The sequence below is a fragment of the Entelurus aequoreus genome, linkage group LG19, assembly GCF_033978785.1.
Source record: "Entelurus aequoreus isolate RoL-2023_Sb linkage group LG19, RoL_Eaeq_v1.1, whole genome shotgun sequence".
In the NCBI taxonomy this organism is placed as follows: Eukaryota; Metazoa; Chordata; class Actinopteri; order Syngnathiformes; family Syngnathidae; genus Entelurus; species Entelurus aequoreus.
Window position 1 is genome coordinate 4,204,043 of NC_084749.1, and position 19,542 is coordinate 4,223,584.

The 19,542-nt window shown below is 39.6% G+C and overlaps 1 protein-coding gene across 2 annotated transcripts in view; it reads left to right on the forward strand.

Moving 5' to 3' along the window:
• tle5 (TLE family member 5, transcriptional modulator) overlaps positions 1-19,542 on the forward strand; it is a 76,181-nt gene that overhangs the window by 21,714 nt on the left and 34,925 nt on the right. For both annotated transcript variants that reach the window (XM_062027694.1, XM_062027693.1), the window contains exon 2: positions 14,829-14,917. In XM_062027694.1, the coding sequence (XP_061883678.1) occupies positions 14,829-14,917 (89 nt within the window). The remainder of the gene's footprint in view (positions 1-14,828; positions 14,918-19,542) is intronic.

The following is a 19,542-nucleotide window of genomic DNA, read 5'->3' on the forward strand; positions in this document are numbered from 1 at the left end:
GCCACTACTAGCGACCACGCAGTCTGATAGTTTATATATCAATGATGAAATCTTAACATTGCAACACATGCCAATACGGCCGGGTTAACTTATAAAGTGACATTTTACATTTCCCGCCACACTTCCGGTTGAAAAACTCCTTTGGATATGATTTATGCGCGTGACGTCACAAGTTCCACGGAAGTGGTTGGACCCCATCGAACCCGATACAGAAACCTCTTGTTTTCTTCGACAAAATTCCACAGTATTCTGGACATCTGTGTTGGTGAATCTTTTGCAATTTGTTTAATGAACAATGGAGGCTGCAAAGAAGAACGTTGTAGGTGGGATGGATCGGTGTATTAGCGGCTAAGTACAATACTTACAGCTACACAACAAAGACTAGCAGACGCCTAGCCGATGCTTGCCGCCAAACCCACGGATGAAGTCCTTCGTCGCGCCGTCGATCGCTGGAACGCAGGTGAGCACGGCTGTTGATGGGAAGATGAGGGCTGGCTGGCGTAGGTGGAGCGCTAATGTTTTTATCATAGCTCTGTGAGGTCCGGTTGCTAAGTTGCTAAATTAGCCTTAGCGTCGTTAGCAACAGCATTGTTAAGCCTTACCAGGCTGAGAATTTTTAACCGTGTAGTTACATGTCCATGGTTTAATAGTATTGTTGATCTTCAGTCTATCCTTCCAGTCAGGGGTTTATTTATTTTGTTTCTATCTTCATTTGAGAACGATGCTATCACGTTAGCTCAGTAGCTAAGTGTGTCACCGATGTATTGTCGTGGAGATAAAAGTCACTTTAAATGTCCATTTCGCGTGCTCGACTCTCATTTTCAAGAGGATATAGTATCCCAGGTGGTTTAAAATACAAATCCGTGATCCACAATAGAAAAAGGAGAGAGTGTGGAATCCAATGAGCCAGCTTGTACCTAAGTTACGGTCAGAGCGAAAAAAGATACGTCCTGCACTGCCTCTCAAGTCATTCACTGTAACGTTCCTCATCTACGAATCTTTCATCCTCGCTCAAATTAATGGGGTAATTGTCACTTTCTCGGTCCGAATCTCTCTCGCTCCATTGTAAACAACGGGGAACTGTGAGGAATACTAGCTCCTGTGACGTCACGCTACTTCCGCTACAGGCAAGGCTTTTTTTTTATCAGCGAGCAAAAGTTACGAACTTTATCGTCGATTTTCTCTACTAAATCCTTTCAGCAAAAATATGGCAATATCGCGAATCAAGTATGACACATAGAATGGATCTGCTATTCCCGTTTAAATAAAAAAAAATCATTTCAGTAGGCCTTTAAGTATTTTATTTCTATTTTGGGAAGTATAATAATATAATTTTTTTTGGTGCAATATTGGAGGATATAAAAGTTTAAAAGATATGCAATACATACAAATGGAGACATCAAATGCATTCAGTAAGAAAAGATAATGTACTTTATTAACTCATATTATTTCCAAGCATCCCCGGGCCCTATAAAAGGGTGTGGCGGGCCTCATTTGGCCCCCAGGCAAAGAAACGTCTTTTAAAAAAAAGATTCTTTAAAAAAAATAGACATTTTTTAAATAGATTTTTGAAAATTAGGAATCCATTTAAATTTGCAAAAAATAAGAATCGTGATTCGGATGTGAACTGATTTATTTTACCACCCCTAATAATAATAATAATAATAGTAATAGTAATAAAAAACAGTTTTTAAAAAAAATGTAAACGTGTTTATGTTCACAACTTGTCATGACACCAAAATCCTTTATAAAGTTATCATTTATGAAGTGACGCAAAGCAAATGAAAAGAGACTTTAAACTCTCCCGTCCTGCCTCAAGTATTCTCACCTCAGTTCTTCTTCTTACGTTTACCTCCACCTGAGGCAGCAGCCTTCAATGGACACACAATGTGGACCAGCCGCAGTCACGGCCTTGATGGACTGGTTGCCATGGCGAACAACAACACAAGCTCGTGTGGAGGAGGAGACCCACTATTAGTCCGTGTGGAGCGGGAGTGAGATAACATCTAGTCATTAAGGCCTACTGAAATGAATTTTTTTTATTTAAACGGGGATAGCAGATCTATTCTATGTGTCATACTTGATCATTTCGCGATATTGCCATATTTTTGCTGAAAGGATTTAGTATAGAACAACGACGATAAAGATTGCAACTTTTGGTATCTGATAAAAAAAAGGCTTGCCCCTACCGGAAGTAGCGTGACGTAGTCAGTTGAACATATACGCAAAGTTCCCTATTGTTTACAATGATGGCCGCATGAAGTGAGAGAGATTCGGACCGAGAAAGCGACAATTTCCCCATTAATTTGAGCGAGGATGAAAGATTTGTGGATGAGTAAAGTGCAAGTGAAGGACTAGTGGGGAGTTGAAGCTATTCAGATAGGGAAGATGCTGTGAGAGCCGGGGGTGACCTGATATTCAGCTGGGAATGACTACAACAGTAAATAAACACAAGACATATATATACTCTATTAGCCACAACACAACCAGGCTTATATTTAATATGCCACAAATTAATCCTGCATAAAAACACCTGCGTGTTTGTTATGCTAGCTCCTAGCTCCTCTGCTAGCTCCTAGCTCCATAGAACACGCCAATACAATTCAAACACCTGATCAACACACACCATCACTCAGCCCAAAAGACCGTTTACCTAACCCAAGGTTCATAAAGCTTATATATTTTTAAAAAGTTACGTACGTGACGCGCACATACGGTCAAGTTATCGAATGTTTAGCAGCCAAGGCTGCATACTCACGGTACCTGATATTCAGCTGGGAATGACTACAACAGTAAATAAACACAAGACATATATATACTCTATTAGCCACAACACAACCAGGCTTATATTTAATATGCCACAAATTAATCCTGCATAATAACACCTGCGTGTTTGTTATGCTAGCTCCTAGCTCCTCTGCTAGCTCCTAGCTCCATAGAACACGCCAATACAATTCAAACACCTGATCAACACACACAATCACTCAGCCCAAAAGACCGTTCACCTAACCCAAGGTTCATAAAGCTTATATATTTTTAAAAAGTTACGTACGTGACGCGCACGTAGGTACGGTATGTGTTATGCTAGCTCCTCTGCTAGCTCCTAGCTCCATAGAACACGCCAATACAATTCAAACACATGATCAACACACACAATCACTCAGCCCAAAAGACCGTTCACCTAACCCAAGGTTCATAAAGCTTATATATTTTAAAAAAGTTACGTACATACGCAAAAAAAAGCCAAAGCTGCATACTCACAGTAGCACGTCTGCGTCTTTGTCATCCAAATCAAAGTAATCCTGGTAAGAGTCTGTGTTGTCCCAGTTCTCTACAGGCGTCTGTGTATCCAAATCAAAAGTCCTCCTGGTTAGAGTCTCTGTTATCCGAGTTCTTCCATCTTGACTGCATCTTTCGGGAATGTAAACAAAGAAGCGCCGGCTGTGTACTGTTGTGGCTGACTACGTTCGAAAAATACGTCCATTTCGCACCGACAACTTTCTTCTTTGCTTGCTTGGCTTCCTTCTCCATAATGCAATGAACATGATTGAAACAGATTCACGAACACAGATGTCCAGAATACTGTGGAATTATGAAATGAAAACAGAGCTTTTTCGTATCGGCTTCAATGTGGAAGGCATACCCGTGTTCGCCGGGCTACGTCACGCGCATACGTCATCCTCAGAGGCGTTTCGAACCGGAAGTTTAGCGGCAAATTTAAAATGTCACTTTATAAGTTAACCCGGCCGTATTGGCATGTGTTATAATGTTAAGATTTCATCATTGATATATAAACTATCAGACTGCGTGGTCGGTAGTAGTGGCTTTCAGTAGGCCTTTAGCCAGTGCTTACAATTCCAGTCATTTGTCTCTGCCCCAACACACACACACTCACACTCACACACACACACACACACGCACACACACGGTAGACTGAGATGTAAACAATCAGGCAGTGCTTCAGGAAATACCATCCCCACACTCCCGCTATACCCTAAGGCAAGATTTATACAAAAGAGGATGTTTTCAAATGTATGCTGCTGGTGTGTGTGCGTGTGCGTGCGTGCGTGCGTGCGTGTGTGTGTGTGTGTGTGTGCGTGCGTGCGTGTGTGTGTGCGTGTGCGTGCGTGCGTGTGTGTGTGTGTGTGTGTCTCCGTTAAAAAAACAACCTTAATATTTTCCTCCATCCATTGCCTTTACCATTCAATGTTCTTGTTTTAAAAAATGTTATTATTTAGTATTTATTTAATATTGTACAAAAGCAGTGAAGTTGTCAGGTTGTGTAAACTTATTAAATACAAATATAGAAAAAACTACCCGCAGTGGTAAAGTTTAGATCCATGAAGAAAAAAAGAAAGTGAATAAATGTTTATAACTGAACAAATGTACATATGCATAAAAATGTTTTCTTTTGTATTATTTTTTTAAATGAATGAAGTAACGTTTATGACAACCTTTTTCCAAAACACAATATAGAATGTGAGATATAACAGGATAATGCATACATTTAGCATTTGTTTTCAAAACGCTTACAAAAAAGGGGCACCCCAATAATTTACTGAGGGACCCCATTTTTTAAAGACTTGATGGGGTCCCTGGGACCCCATTTAGAAAATTCCTAGCACCAACACTGCAATTGAATATAGGTTGAAAAGAATTCATTATAATCATTGTATTCTGTTTTTATTTACCATTTACACAACGTGCCAACTTCACTGCTTTTGGGGTTTGTATATGTATATACAGTGTGTGTGTGTATGTATGTATATATATGTATATATATATATATTTATATAGATATATATATAGATATAGATGTATACATATATATTTTATTACATTTTTTGTTGTATATTATATTTATTATATATTCATTATTAGAGTTATCCCGATCTTGGGGTCAGATTTTTTTTACGCTGAATTCATCTAACTTAATTTTTTGCGTTTGAATTCTGTGAATTAAATTTTTTTTTACATGAAATTATGCTGACAATTTAATTGAAAAAAATGTGTTAGCAAAATACATGTTTAAAAATTCAGTCTAAAAAATTCAGTGTAAAAATGTACAGTGTAAAATAAAAAATCACTGGGGAAAAATTCTGTGTAAAAAAAAAAAATCAGTGTATAAAAATTCAGGGTAAAAGTATTCACTGTATGAAAAATCAGTGTATAAAAATTCAGTGTAAAACTTTTTTTTTTAAATCCTGTGTAAAAAAAAAAAATCAGTATATAAAAAATGCAGTGTAATAAAAATTCAGGGCTGAAAAATTTGCAGCTTCAAAAAGTAAGACTCACTTCCGGTAAATTAAGACTGAAGCAATGGACTCCACCTCAGAAGCAGCCAATGAGGTGTCAAGTTTGAAGTCACGTGATACAGGTTTTGCAAAACAGCATAAAAAAGGCAGCTAACTGGGCAGAATTCAACATTTCAGTGCGGCCCACTGGAATTTTTTTACACTGATTTTTTAAACACTCAAATGTTTACACTCAATTTTAAAACATGCATATTGCAAACAAATTATTTTTCAGCATAATTTGATGTAAAAAAAAAAATTTAAGTTCACAAAATTCAAACGCCAAAAATTCAGTTACATAAACTCAGTGTCAAAAAAGAAGCTTCCGTAATCAAGACACAAATTGAACTCCATACACAAGTGATTAACAGTAATGGTGGATTATTGTAATATACTGTGTACACTATGCTATTCTGCTGTCTTTAAAAGAACAACAATCTACTTAAGATGTGAACCGTGGACCTTGTGAACCGTGCCAATCTTATTTTCCCATACATGCCACAAAGACTGTGATGATGCGGCAAGGATGAGCGTGTGTGTGCGTGTGTGTGTGCGTGTGTGTGTGTGTGCGTGTGTGTGTGCGTGTGTGTGTGTGTGTGTGTGTGTGTGTGTGTGTGTGTGTGTGTGTGTGTGTGTGTGTGAGCAGGTTTCAGGTGGGATGGGAAGGAGGTGGGGCAGTAATTTCCTGAAACGACAAATCCCATTTTTCGCTGAAGACGGTCTCAATTGCCTTGCCAGTGCACAAAGATTTTTAATGCTTTAATTACGTCTCAAAGGAGCGGGGCAGAATCGAATTAGACGTTGTCCTACATGTAAGTGCTGCGTATCTGTGCGTGCGTGCGTGCGTGCGTGCGTTGCAAATCCAGCATGTGAGGAAGAGGCTGTGTGGGCTGTATGATTCATGGCAGTGAATATTTGTCCCTCTAGCAGCCAAGCATCATACGCACAAGCTTATCACGCCCTGCACGCACACAAAACCTTATCCCTACCACACACACACACACACACACACACACACACACACACATTTGTGAGCCTTGTTGTTTTTGCACATATTTCCATGTCCACACAAGCCACCCTCTTGCACGATGTCGCCACCTTTTTGGTCAACAGCAGATGGCTTGCATCATCACTGTATTACTAGTTTCATACAAGTAAAACAAGCACCGCAGTGCTCATTTTGTAGTCCACGTGTCAAACTCAAGGCCCGGGGGCCAGATGTGGCCCACCACTTCATTTTATTTGGCCCTCCAAAGCCCGGAAATAATATGTTTAAATAAAGTACTGTAACTTTTCTTACTAAATGTATTCTTTTCTATTTTGGGAGGAAAAAAATATATGTACTCCATATAATCGCAAATGATGTTAACTTAAATATTGTCTAATTATACAAAAATATATGATCAAACATTCAAACCATTTTTAAATAGAAATAAATACTAATAATAATGATTTCAAAGCAAGTTATCCATCAAATTGTGCAATGTCAAAGTAGCAATAGATTTCATGGTAAAAATTTGAAATTTACTGTAGTTTTTACAGCATTTTTCTCTAAGTGGAAAAAACTGTACTTTTTTTACTGTAATAAACTGTGGTGTCGTTTTGGCATTTACAGTAATACACCCAAAAATATACACTTGTTGATTTGCAGTAAAAACAACAACTGGCAGCTCAGGTGCCAAAATGTTACTGTAAAATTGCAGTTTTTTTATTTACAGTAAAAAAAACAAATGTAGATTTTACAGTAAAATTCTGGCAACACAGCTGCCTTTTTTAAACCATAAAAACAGCAGTACTGTTTTTCCATTTACAGTAATATACACTACATTTACAGTAATATACACTACATTTACAGTAATATACATTACATTTACAGTTATATACACTACATTTTGAGGTGGAATTATTGCAACTTACCATATTTTTTTACATTTTAGTTTAAAAAAAATCTACTAATAAAATGCATTAAAAAATGGTGTAATAATAGTATTCACTGTTAAAAAGGAAAGACGTGAATGTCTCTTGTTTTCGTGTTGGCATTTAAGCTAGTAGGTCCATCATTTGATCAGCGTGTGGTTTTCAAGCACGGTTTTTCCATCATTTTTATTCAGAACTGTTTTGTTAACCGTGGGGAGTTTAACAGCGCTTGTCATTACTAGTGTTTATGTGCATTAGGTACAAATGTCATTACTAGTGTTTATGTGCATTAGGTACAAATGTCATTACTAGTGTTTATGTGCATTAGGTACAAATGTCATTACTAGTGTTTATGTGCATTAGGTACAAATGTCATTACTAGTGTTTATGTGCATTAGGTACAAATGTCATTACTAGTGTTTATGTGCATTAGGTACAAATGTCATTACTAGTGTTTATGTGCATTAGGTACAAATGTCATTACTAGTGTTTATGTGCATTAGGTACAAATGTCATTACTAGTGTTTATGTGCATTAGGTACAAATGTCATTATTAGTGTTTATGTGCATTAGGTACAAATGTCATTACTAGTGTTTATGTGCATTAGGTACAAATGTCATTACTAGTGTTTATGTGCATTAGGTACAAATGTCATTACTAGCGTTTTTGTGCATTAGGTACAAATGTCAGGGTTAGGGTTAGTGTTTATGTGCATTAGGTACAAATGCCTCCTGCAGCCCCTAACATTTCTGCTTCAGTTAATTGACCTATCCGACATCTTGTTGCTTTCTCCGCCGTCGAACAGGAAAGTCTATCTCAGGCTGTTGGCTGCAAAAAAAACGAAAAAGAAGTGGTGTTTAAAATGGTTGCATACTGCGCTACATCAGGAGGAAACCAGATCTAGGGCAGCAAGTCCAGCCCTGGGCTCGCAGGGTTTAAACCTGTAGAAACACACACACACACACACACACACACAGTATGCCAAAGCGGCGCGGTGCAGGGCGCAGTTATCACAGCGTGCCCGCAGCTAAGTGCCTTGTGTTGACACATGCTCAGTGTGGCACGCAACCAAATGGCCGCGGTGCTGCTTGATGATTGTGTTCTTTTGCCAGCGCTGTCCACAGAGATAATGGAAAAAGGTTATTTTTGCTTTACAGCCCGGCGTCTCTCAGCAACAGCGTGCTTCTGTATGGACTCAGGCTTTTGTATATGGCAGCAGAATGGTCATGTGACAGCCAGATGACTAAAGTGGTCGCTCACGCTGCACTTTTATCATATTTGGAGGGGCTACTGTGGCTCGGTTGGTCAGGACTTCTGTTGGAAGGTTGAACATTTGGGACCTGCAAGGGACCAGAAGAGCCAAGAAGAACAACTGCGGACTAAAAGAATGTCCTGAGTAGGGATGATGTTTGATAAGAAATTATCCAGTTTGAGCCCATTATCGAACCTATTCCTTATCGATTCTCCAGATAGGTTGTTGTATATAGAAAAAAACACACAATATTTGGTTTAACAAAAGCTCACTTTTATTTTATAAGAAAAAAAAATTAATATTGACTGTTGTTACCCCCCCTAAAAAAATACAATAAAATAAATAAGTATTGACACGACACGGTTCTGGAATGTTCAGGTTATGAACATGTTTCAACATGTTTGTTGTACTGCTCCCCTCACATGAGAGCGAAGCCTGGCAATAATTGCATATTGCCGTTTCCTCGTCGTATTTTTTTGTAAAATGAAGCCATGCCTTGAGGCGTTTTTTTCCGGTCCATTTTTTTTGCTGCTTTCTGTATCTGCCGCCTAATGACTGAGCTACGTCATTTCCTGTGATGTCCCACAGGGCATTTCCTGTGGGACGGGATTCGCTCCCAGGGATTCGAATATAGAACCAACTCTTTTTCTTTACTATAGTGTCCTCGATAACGGGGACCGGTTCTCAAAAAGGGATTCGGGTCCATGGAATCTGTTCTTTTCTTATCGAACAACCGGGAGAACCGGTTTCGAACATCATCCCTAGTCCTGAGAGACTCTCTAGTCCAGTGCTTCTCAATTATTTTCTGTTTGGTAAAGCAGTGTTGGTGTGTCATGTCATTTGTAATATCGAATCAAAATGCTATAGATAAACATTATGTATATATTTAAGGACAGATATTTGTGGTTTTGTTCATTAACAGTATCAGCATGTCAGCTTTTTTTTATTACAAGATGCCTTTATCTCTACTTTTACATTTTCATAGAGTGGTATTTTTTTAAGTTATGTACATGTACATGTACTAATGTGTGTACATGTCGCAATGTGTGTACATGTACATGCTGTATCTGAACAGATCCATTGAGAGTTTGAGCAAATATATGTCCTATAGGTATTAATTATACACCATAAAACATTACCAAAATGCTATGTCACATGAATGGTTATTAAAGTAATTACTATGTGGAATGAAACAAACCACAAGTAATGTAAAAAAAACAAAAACATGGTGTTTACTTTTTGATATCAATATAAAACACAAGGCAGTTTGGCTAATGAAGATAAAGTCAAATACCATATTTCCTTGAATTGGCGCCGGGAATATAATATTCGCCTGCCTAGAATTACAGCCGGGTCAAACTCGTTTCGCAAAATAATTAGCGCATGCTTGGCACTTCCGCCGGGTCAAACTCGTTTCGCAAAATAATTAGCATATGCCTAGAATTTCCGCCGGGTCAAACTCATCATGTCACGAGTGACACTTCCCTTGTCATCATTTTCAAAATGGAGGAAGCTGATTTCAGTCATTTGAAATCGCATAAAGGGAAGAAAAATATCAATATTGTGTTATTATATACCGGTAATTGCAATTCTTATTATTAATATTGTTAGTTTGTAGTGGTGGAGAGCTGACTTTTTGTTGTTGGGGTTGCGTCTTTCAAAGTGCTTTATTTTGAAAAACCGGTATGCCTCGTTTCACTGCCGGGTCAAACTTGTCACGTCACGAGTGACACTTCACCTTTCAAGGCATCATTTTTCAAAATGGAAGAGGCTAATTTCAATAATTTAAAATCGCATAAAGGGAAGAAGATACAGAGCTATTCAGTAGGATTTAAGGTCCAAGCTATTGAATATGCTAAAAAGAACAGTAAGCAGCTACCGTATGTTTTATTAATATACCGTATCTGCGTGTGTCAAATATGAGTCATTAAATGACTCCCGCCTCCTGGTGGTAGAGAGCGCTAGTGATCCTTCTTGCGACTGCTGGTACTGCAGAAGACCGGTGCTGCAGAAGAAGACAACAAGCAGCAACAAGGAAGCGATCGTTTGCTTGCACTTTTAACATGGAGGATTACATATCTAAAATAAAACAGTTTTCTAAACTGGACTTTCAATCGAAGCAGGAGGTAATACTTAAAGGAAGATCTCCATCGAGACACAGAGACTTTAAAAACTGAAGAAAGATAAGGAAGACTTCGGGGCGGCGTGGCGAAGTTGGTAGAGTGGCTGTGCCAGCAATCGGAGTGTTGCTGGTTACTGGGGTTCAATTCCCACCTTCTACCTTCCTAGTCACGTCCGTTGTGTCCTTGGGCAAGACACTTCACCCTTTGCCTCTGATGGCTGCTGGTTAGCGCCTTGCATGGCAGCTCCCGCCATCAGTGTGTGAATGTGTGTGTGAATGTGGAAATAGTGTCAAAGCGCTTTGAGTACCTTGAAGGTAGAAAAGCGCTATACAAGTACAACCCATTTATCATTATCATTTATAAGACTTTGATCAGAAGCAGCTGCGCATGGACTCATTTATAAGTAAAGGTAAGACCATAATAACGTTTTTTTTAATTAAATGTGCTTTTCATGATAAGGTAAGCGCCGGAGTGAGAAGAGGTTTTAAATTAATTAGCGCCCCGGCGGCTATTCAAGGAAATACGGTAAACAAGCTTTAATAACCATGTACTTCAGTGCAACAGTTTGGCCAACAAAAATAAACAGGAGTGATACCTCTCACATCTAATACACAAAACATTTGAGCTAGTATTGATGTTATTGGACCACTGATACAGTTTGCAGTTAAAGGAGGAGTCAGCATCCCATTAAACAAACTAAAGACTTTATAAAGCAGAATGAAACTGCAACTTCCAATCATTGTCTCCTCCAACAGCATGGTGCTCTTAATCGCACACCAAGACTTCCAGGAAGTAGAAGCAATTGAAATGAAGTGAAACTAAGCGATCGGCTCCGTTTACTCGGAGGGAACATTTTCAAAGCAGAGTCCGTGTAGTCGCCTCGCCGCCATGTTTACTCCAGCTGAACGGCTCTAGTGTGCATGTGCAGGCGCTTCAGTTTTACAGGAAGTAAGCAGTGTTGCCTAAAATGCATGAATAAGTGAGGTTTTTTCGGTAATTAAACATTTAAACGGTATTACTAACCGTCTGTAATTTTATCGGTTTAATCATTATACAGTTACATCCCTAATGTAATTACATATGTGTTCAACATATGGGTTGAGTTTTTTCTTGCCCTGATGTGGGATCTGAGCCCAGGATGTGGTTGTGGCTTGTGCAGCCCTTTGAGACACTTGGGATTTAGGGCTATATAAGTAAACATTGATTGATTGATTGATATATTTATTCAGCTACAGGCAAATATAAAGATATTCTCATTTGTACCGCTGACCTGGCAAAGAAACGTGTGATGACATCGTCTCTCATCTCAATTAACAATCGTTCCAAATAAAAATTGCCATTCATTCTAAAATCGATTTTTTTTTTTGACACCCCCAACGTGTCTATGTATGTATTTCATGTATTCACTGTGCTTGTGTGAATGCTATGTATGTGTTTCATGTATTCACTGCATGGTCCTGGCCGTGCTTGTGTGAATGCTATGTGTGTATTTCATGTATTCACTGCATGGTCCTGGCCGTGCTTGTGTGAATGCTATGTGTGTATTTCATGTATTCACTGCATGGTCCTGGCCGTGCTTGTGTGAATGCTATGTGTGTATTTCATGTATTCACTGCATGGTCCTGGCCGTGCTTGTGTGAATGCTGTGTGTGTATTTCATGTATTCACTGCATGGTCCTGGCCGTGCTTGTGTGAATGCTATGTGTGTATTTCATGTATTCACTGCATGGTCCTGGCCGTGCTTGTGTGAATGCTATGTGTGTATTTCATGTATTCACTGCATGGTCCTGGCCGTGCTTGTGTGAATGCTATGTGTGTATTTCATGTATTCACTGCATGGTCCTGGCCGTGCTTGTGTGAATGCTATGTATGTATTTCATGTATTCACTGCATGGTCCTGGCCGTGCTTGTGTGAATGCTATGTGTGTATTTCATGTATTCACTGCATGGTCCTGGCCGTGCTTGTGTGAATGCTATGTGTGTATTTCATGTATTCACTGCATGGTCCTGGCCGTGCTAAGGCGCCTGTTGGCTGAGTGTCCCAGCAGGGGAGCAGAGGAACAAGGCAGTCCTAATAGCACCAGCCTGGAGCTACAATCACGTGTCAAATCGCTTTTTTTTCTTTTCTTCTTCCCCTCGGTGGGAAAATGTCCCCTTGTCCCCGCTGAGCTATTATGCAGACTAGAGAGGAATAATGAGTTCTGGTCCCTGGTCCTGGTTTGACACTGGCTTTGGTGCTATACACCAGCGGGCCATGAAGAGAGATTTACAAGGAGAACAAACAGCATTAGTCAGGCAGGGTGAAAGAATGATTGTTCTTGCTGGCTGTTTGAGGAGTAGGTGGCAGTATTTCTACTCATCTGTCTCCTGCTTCCAATTCTGAGCGGGCATATTTATTGGAGCACATTAGACGTCATGAGCAAGTTGTTGCTGTTAACAACACATTGACTTCCTGCTCCTCAACTGGCAAACTATTGTCTTCTTTTCTTTTTCAGACAATCTTTGTGCTTTCCCCCGGATTGGCAATCTATTTGTAGCGGCCGGGTCAATATACAGTAACGTCATTGTACAATTTGCATAATTAGCTATGACACATGTAATTAATACCGCTCGGTACTCAACGGTACCAATTTTTTGGTACTTTTGTTTGTGTTATGAAAATATTGTTTTTAATAATAAAAAACATTTTTTTATTGCAGCATTGATTATAGTAACTACTGTCCATTTGTTGTACATCTTGTTTTATTGTCACATTTCTGAGTCTCATTTGCAGTTGCAAGTCCAAGACGTTGAAAGATATATTGTATAGTTTGTGTTATGTCAGTCTTTGCGGAATCTAATCTTTTGTTGCACCCTAAAAAGTGTTAATACTACAAGTATTGTACTTGTACGCCGGGGACGGCGTGGCGCGGTTGGGAGAGTGGCCGTGCTAGCAACCTGAGGGTTCCTGGTTCAATCCCCGCCTTCTACCAAACTCGTCACGTCCGTTGTGTTGTTGAGCAAGACACTTCACCCTTGCTCCTGATGGGTGGTGGTTAGCGCCTTGCATGGCAGCTCCTGCCATCAGTGTGTGAATGTGTGTGTGAATGTAGAAATAGTGTCGAAGCGCTTTGAGCACCTTGAAGGTAGAAAAGCGCTATAGAAGTATAACCCATATTACATATATTACATACTACTTACTACACACCAGCGTCTTAGTTGTATTTTTCATTAATACATTTGGAAATTGCCGTGTAAAATGGTTGATGCTAATCAGTGGGACGTCAATAGCAAAGCCGATGTATATTAGCATCAAGCTAGCACATATTTGGAAAAGTGGAGCCTGACTTAACTTCATACTTGCCAACCTTGAGACCTCAGAATTAGGGAGATATTCAAAAGGCGCGCTGGGGGGATATATATATATATATATATATATATATATATATATATATATATATATATATATATATATATATATATATATATATATATATATATATATATATATATATATATATATAGCAGTAAGTCCCTGAAATTCAAGTATTTCTTATATATAAAAGAAATACTTGAATTTCAGTGAATTACTGCTATATATATATATATATATATATAAAGGAAGGAAGGAGGATATTAGGGGTGTAGGAAAAAATCTATTCAAATTCGAATCGCAATTCTCACGTTGTGCGATTCAGAATCGATTCTCTTTTCTTTTTTTTAAATCGATTTTTATTTATTTATTTATTTATTTGTTTAAATTTTTAAATTAATCAATCCAACAAAACAATACACAGCAATACCATAACAATGCAATCCAATTCCAAAACCAAACCCGACCCAGCAACACTCAGAACTGCAGTAAACAGAGCAATTGAGAGGAGACACAAACACAAATATTACCTCGAAGTTGTCTGGCCGAGTCCGCTCTCAGTGCTGCTGGAGTGATCGCCAAGCGGAGCGGTGCAAAGAGCCAGCTAAGTTGACAACCAGGCACCGTGACATCACGCGTAACCCAGGTACCGTAACATGGCACGGTTGGATTTGAGGTGAATGGGTAAGACCGCAGAGATTCAGTCAGTGCCAAAAAAAAAAGACTGGATTTGTCATGAAAGTTCTGCGTGACAAATGTGTCAAAAACAAAGTGGTGTTGTGTGTCAGCTCGCAGTTTTCTATTTGTCGCAGTTGAAAACTCCTCTTCTGTCTCTTGCTCTCGCCGATGATGGTCTTGTGGTCGTTCTCACTCAGCTCTTTTTCTGCAGGCTTCATCGCAGCAGCTGAAATTCACCACGTCTGACTCGTGTGACAGGATCAAGGACGAGTTCCAATTCCTCCAAGCGCAGTACCACAGGTGAGAAGACAAACGAGCCGCTAAGTGATTGTTTCTCATTCCTTGTAATTCAAGTCGTCACGCCGACTTCAAGACCTGACACACAAATGTTAGTACAGTCAATTGTGGCCGAAACCTGCACAATAACAGTGGAATGTGAAGATGTGATTGTACCATCCAAATAATCACTTCATTGTTTTTACCCTGTTGGAAGTGCTCCGTTTATCTTTATTCTCCCACTTCTAATGCATTTTACAGGGAATTAGCAGGCATTAAAACTCCTCTGGTCCGGCGGAAATGTTGCTATTTTCGGGGTCCCAAACATGAAATGTCTAAAAATGACTCTTTATCGCCCCCTTGAAAAGTAGAAAAAAATGATCCCTGTCAGCAGTTTCATGTATGGTGACAAAAATCATGGCAAGACACGCACTCAAGAAGTTATATTTGAAAACAAACAGGAAGTCGGCCATCTTGGTTTCTGTTTGCCATTTTTAGGCCAAAAACAGCAGTCGTACTTTAACAAACTCCTCTTCGGGACTTTGACCAAATGAACCGCGGTTAGAATGACAGATACTAGACAGATGGGCGATGATAATTGTGAAGGAATTTTGCCTACGCCACTAAATGTGGGCGTGGCATGGCGCCAAACTTTGACCAGAAGGTTCTCAGCAATACTGTCCATTTTTAGTCCAAAAAAAGCAGTCATCCTTTTAAAACTCCTCCTAGGGACTTTGACCGAATGAACCGCTGTTTTAAATGACTGATACTAGAAAGATGGCCGATGATTTATGAAGGAATTTTGCCTACGCCCCAAAAGGTGGGCGTGGCATGGCGTCAAACTTTCAACAGAAGATTTGCCACAAAACTTTACATTTTTAGTCCAAAAACAGCAGTCGTACTTTAACAAACTCCTCCTAGGGACTTTGACTAAATGAACTGTGGTTAAAATGACTGATACTAGACAGATGGGCGATGATAAATTGTAAAGGAATTTTGCCTACGTCACAAAATGTGGGCGTGGCATGGTGCCAAACTTTGATCTGATGGTTCGTCACAAAACCTTCCATAGTTAGTCCAAAAAGAGGAGTCATACTTTAACAAACTCCTCCTAGGGACTTTGACCAAATAAACCGCCGTTAAAATGACAGATACTAGACAGATGGGCGATGATAAATTGTGAAGGAATTTTGCCTATGTCATAAAATGTGGGCGTGGCATGGTGCCAAACTTTGATCTGATGGTTCGTCACAAAACCTTCCATAGTTAGTCCAAAAAGAGGAGTCATACTTTAACAAACTCCTCCTAGGGACTTTGACCAAATAAACCGCCGTTAAAATGACAGATACTAGACAGATGGGCGATGATAAATTGTGAAGGAATTTTGCCTATGTCATAAAATGTGGGCGTGGCATGGCGCCAAACTTTGACCAGAAGGTTCTCCGCAAAACTGTCAATTTTTAGTCCAAAAACAGGAGTCGTACTTTTAAAAACTCCTCCTAGGGACTTTGACTAAATGAGCTGCGGTTAAAATGACAGATACTAGAAAGATGGCCGATGATAAATTGCGAAGGAAATTTGCCTTTGCCACAAAATGTGGGCGTGGCATGGCGTCAAACTTTGAACAGGTGCTTCGCCTGTTTACCGGTGTAAACGCACACAGGCTCTAATGTGGCCTCAAAGTCACTTGCATGCACGGTTCAATAAAGTGCAAAAAAAGAAGTTACTGACTGGATTCCGTAAACGAACAAGGAAGTCGGTACTACTACTACAAAATAAAAGTCGGCACTCCTTACAAATGAGTGTTTTTAAGTGAAAATAAATGAAAGTAATATAATGTATGAGTGGATATATAGTGTCATATATTTGGGAATCTTTTTAAGGCTGTTAAGTAGAGGTAACCCGGACATCAGCGGGGATCTACGTCAGCTTTATTTTCAACTCACTTCCGTAAACAACTTCCAAAATGTACGTAAGATGTAAGCAAATAAGGGACAGCGTTCGTGTCAATTATGCTCCTTCAACCATCGCTATTTGTTCCGAATCACAAAATATATTCATGTATTACATATACCGTATGTTTTGGAGTATAAGTCACAGTTTTTTTCATAGTTTGGCCGGGGGTGCGACTTATACTCAGGAGCGACTTATGTGTGAAATGATGAACACATTAGCGTAAAATATCAAATAATATTATTGATGTCATTCATGTAAGAGACTAGACGTATAAGATTTCATGGGATTTAGCGATTAGGAGTGACAGATTGTTTGGTAAACGTATAGCACAGGGGTGGGCAATTAATTTTTACCGGGGGCCGCATGAGCAACCCGAGCACTGCTGGAGGGCCACATCAACAATATTTCAATTAAATTTTGCTCAATATTATTTTTGATATATACCGTAAGATAAATAATAATAATAATAATAATTAATAATAATAGTAATACTTTAACATAGTGTGTGTAACAGCATTCCATGACTAATATAAATAAATTAACATGAATAATAAATGACAGTAAAATAAGCACACGTATGACTGAGGAGTCATAGTGTAACTTTGTGTGGTGTTTGAGTTGTCCGACTTTTTGTGTGGCCATAAACGCACCAGTGGTTTAGTGCTATGCGTGTTGGTGACAGATGACAAGTTGCTTTTGGCCTGGTTTGTACAGCAGAAAATGACTAGTTTTTCCAGATAGAAGTGTTTTACTCATGTTTTTGGTGTGGTTATGTCCGAATATAAACAGTTTTGCTCAATAAAGTGATGGATATAATTCCTGGCCTCGAAGCATCTCGATAGACGTTACAATAATTGAACGGTGTTCAATTGAACGGTGTTGACGAACACCGTTAGGGCCGCTTGTTGTCACTGTCACTCAAAGTTGCATTGCAAAATTACATAGAATAAATATGTTCATTTTGTTTAGAATTCAGATGGGATTTGATTTGGTGCTCGGCATATATTTGCTGTGCGCAGCGGACGCTTGAGCAGTGCGCAATTGCGCAGGCACGCACCTTAGAGGGAACGTTGCTTGGCAGTCCATGTCTTGTTGAAAACACGCCATTCTTCATCAACTTTTCTCTTTTTAGCGTCTCGGGTGTAAACCGTGCATCACTTGTCGCTGCATGTGCACCTTCACTCGCAGGTTACACACGGACACACGCCCATAAATAATACTTTTCAAAATAAAAGCAGCACAGTTGTATTGCGCGCACGACATAGATGTTTTTTCAACTTTATTTTGTAATTTGTTATTGCAGCTGTTCACATTCACTCACAATCACGCACACGCATACGTCCACACGGAAGTAATACAAATAACGATTTTCAAAACAAAAGCAGCACCGTTGTATTGCACACTCGACATAGATACTTTTTTAAATTTATTTTGTAATTTATAATTGGCCTCACGCGGGCCGGACAGGGACGCACAAAGGGCTGGATGAATGCCCAGGTCTGGTATAGCATGTTCTATATGTTATAGTTATTAGAATGACTCTTACCATAATATGTTACGTTAACATAGCAGTTGGTTATTTATGCCTCATATAACGTACACTTATTCAGCCTGTTGTTCACTATTCTTTATTTTAAATTGTCTATTCTTGCTGTTGGCTTTTATCAAATACATTTCCCCCAAAAATGCGACTTATACTCCAGTGTGACTTATATATGTTTTTTTCCTTCTTTATTATGCACTTTCGGCCGGTGCGACTTATACTCCGGAGCGACTTATACTCCGGAGCGACTTATACTCTGAAAAATACAGTAGCCTATTATTTGTGCAGCATTGACTAAATATGCATTGAACATTTGGCTGGCCAAAAAAAGACTTTGCTCAGGGAAAGTAGATGTTGTGATGAAGTATCCACCTCCGCTGGCAGGCTGCACTTGAAGGACAGAGCTCACTCAAAAATGACCTAAAAGTGGCATTTGGGTCATGGCCGTTTAGACCGAAGTCACATTTGTAAAGATGAGATTTAGACTACCTGCTAACGTGGCCTGAATGTGATGCAAAAAGATCAGAGTTGAAGCACTTTAGAGGATAGATTGGTCTGTCTTTTGGTATGTTTCTATATTTGGTCAAGTCCACTTCTTTTATATGCATCCTTCTTCCTTGCTGCTGAGGTGGCTTTGTTCCTCGCTACCTGATCTCCCACGGAGCTTCCGGGGATTATTTTGACGGGATCCTTTTTGTTGCGCCATTCTCAATCCTCACTAACATCCTGCGAGTATTTCTCCCCTTTCTTTGGTTTGGGTAATTCCCACAATGGTGAGCATCTCCGTTTAACTCCCCCCCCCCCCCCCCCCCTACAGATCCTGCCTGTTGACTCAGATGTGCTGGGAGGTTTGGGAGTCACAGTGGAAGCTTTGTAGTGATGTGCTGCAGCGCTTGAAAAGGCAAATGTACAACAGGCGCTCCCCTGGGTATAGTAGCAGCCATTGTATCCGTCTCCGCCTCCTCCCCATAATTCCCCGCCTCGGCTCCGCTTCCCTCGGTCGCATGCATAAATAGATCAGGGAATACATAAATCAAAATAAAGATGACAGCAGGAGCGATTTAGCAAGGGAAGAATCAGCAATAAAACTCCATCAAAGTGTCTTTTGAGAGCAGCGGTGCATGCTCGGGGGCTGATGAGCACCAATCAC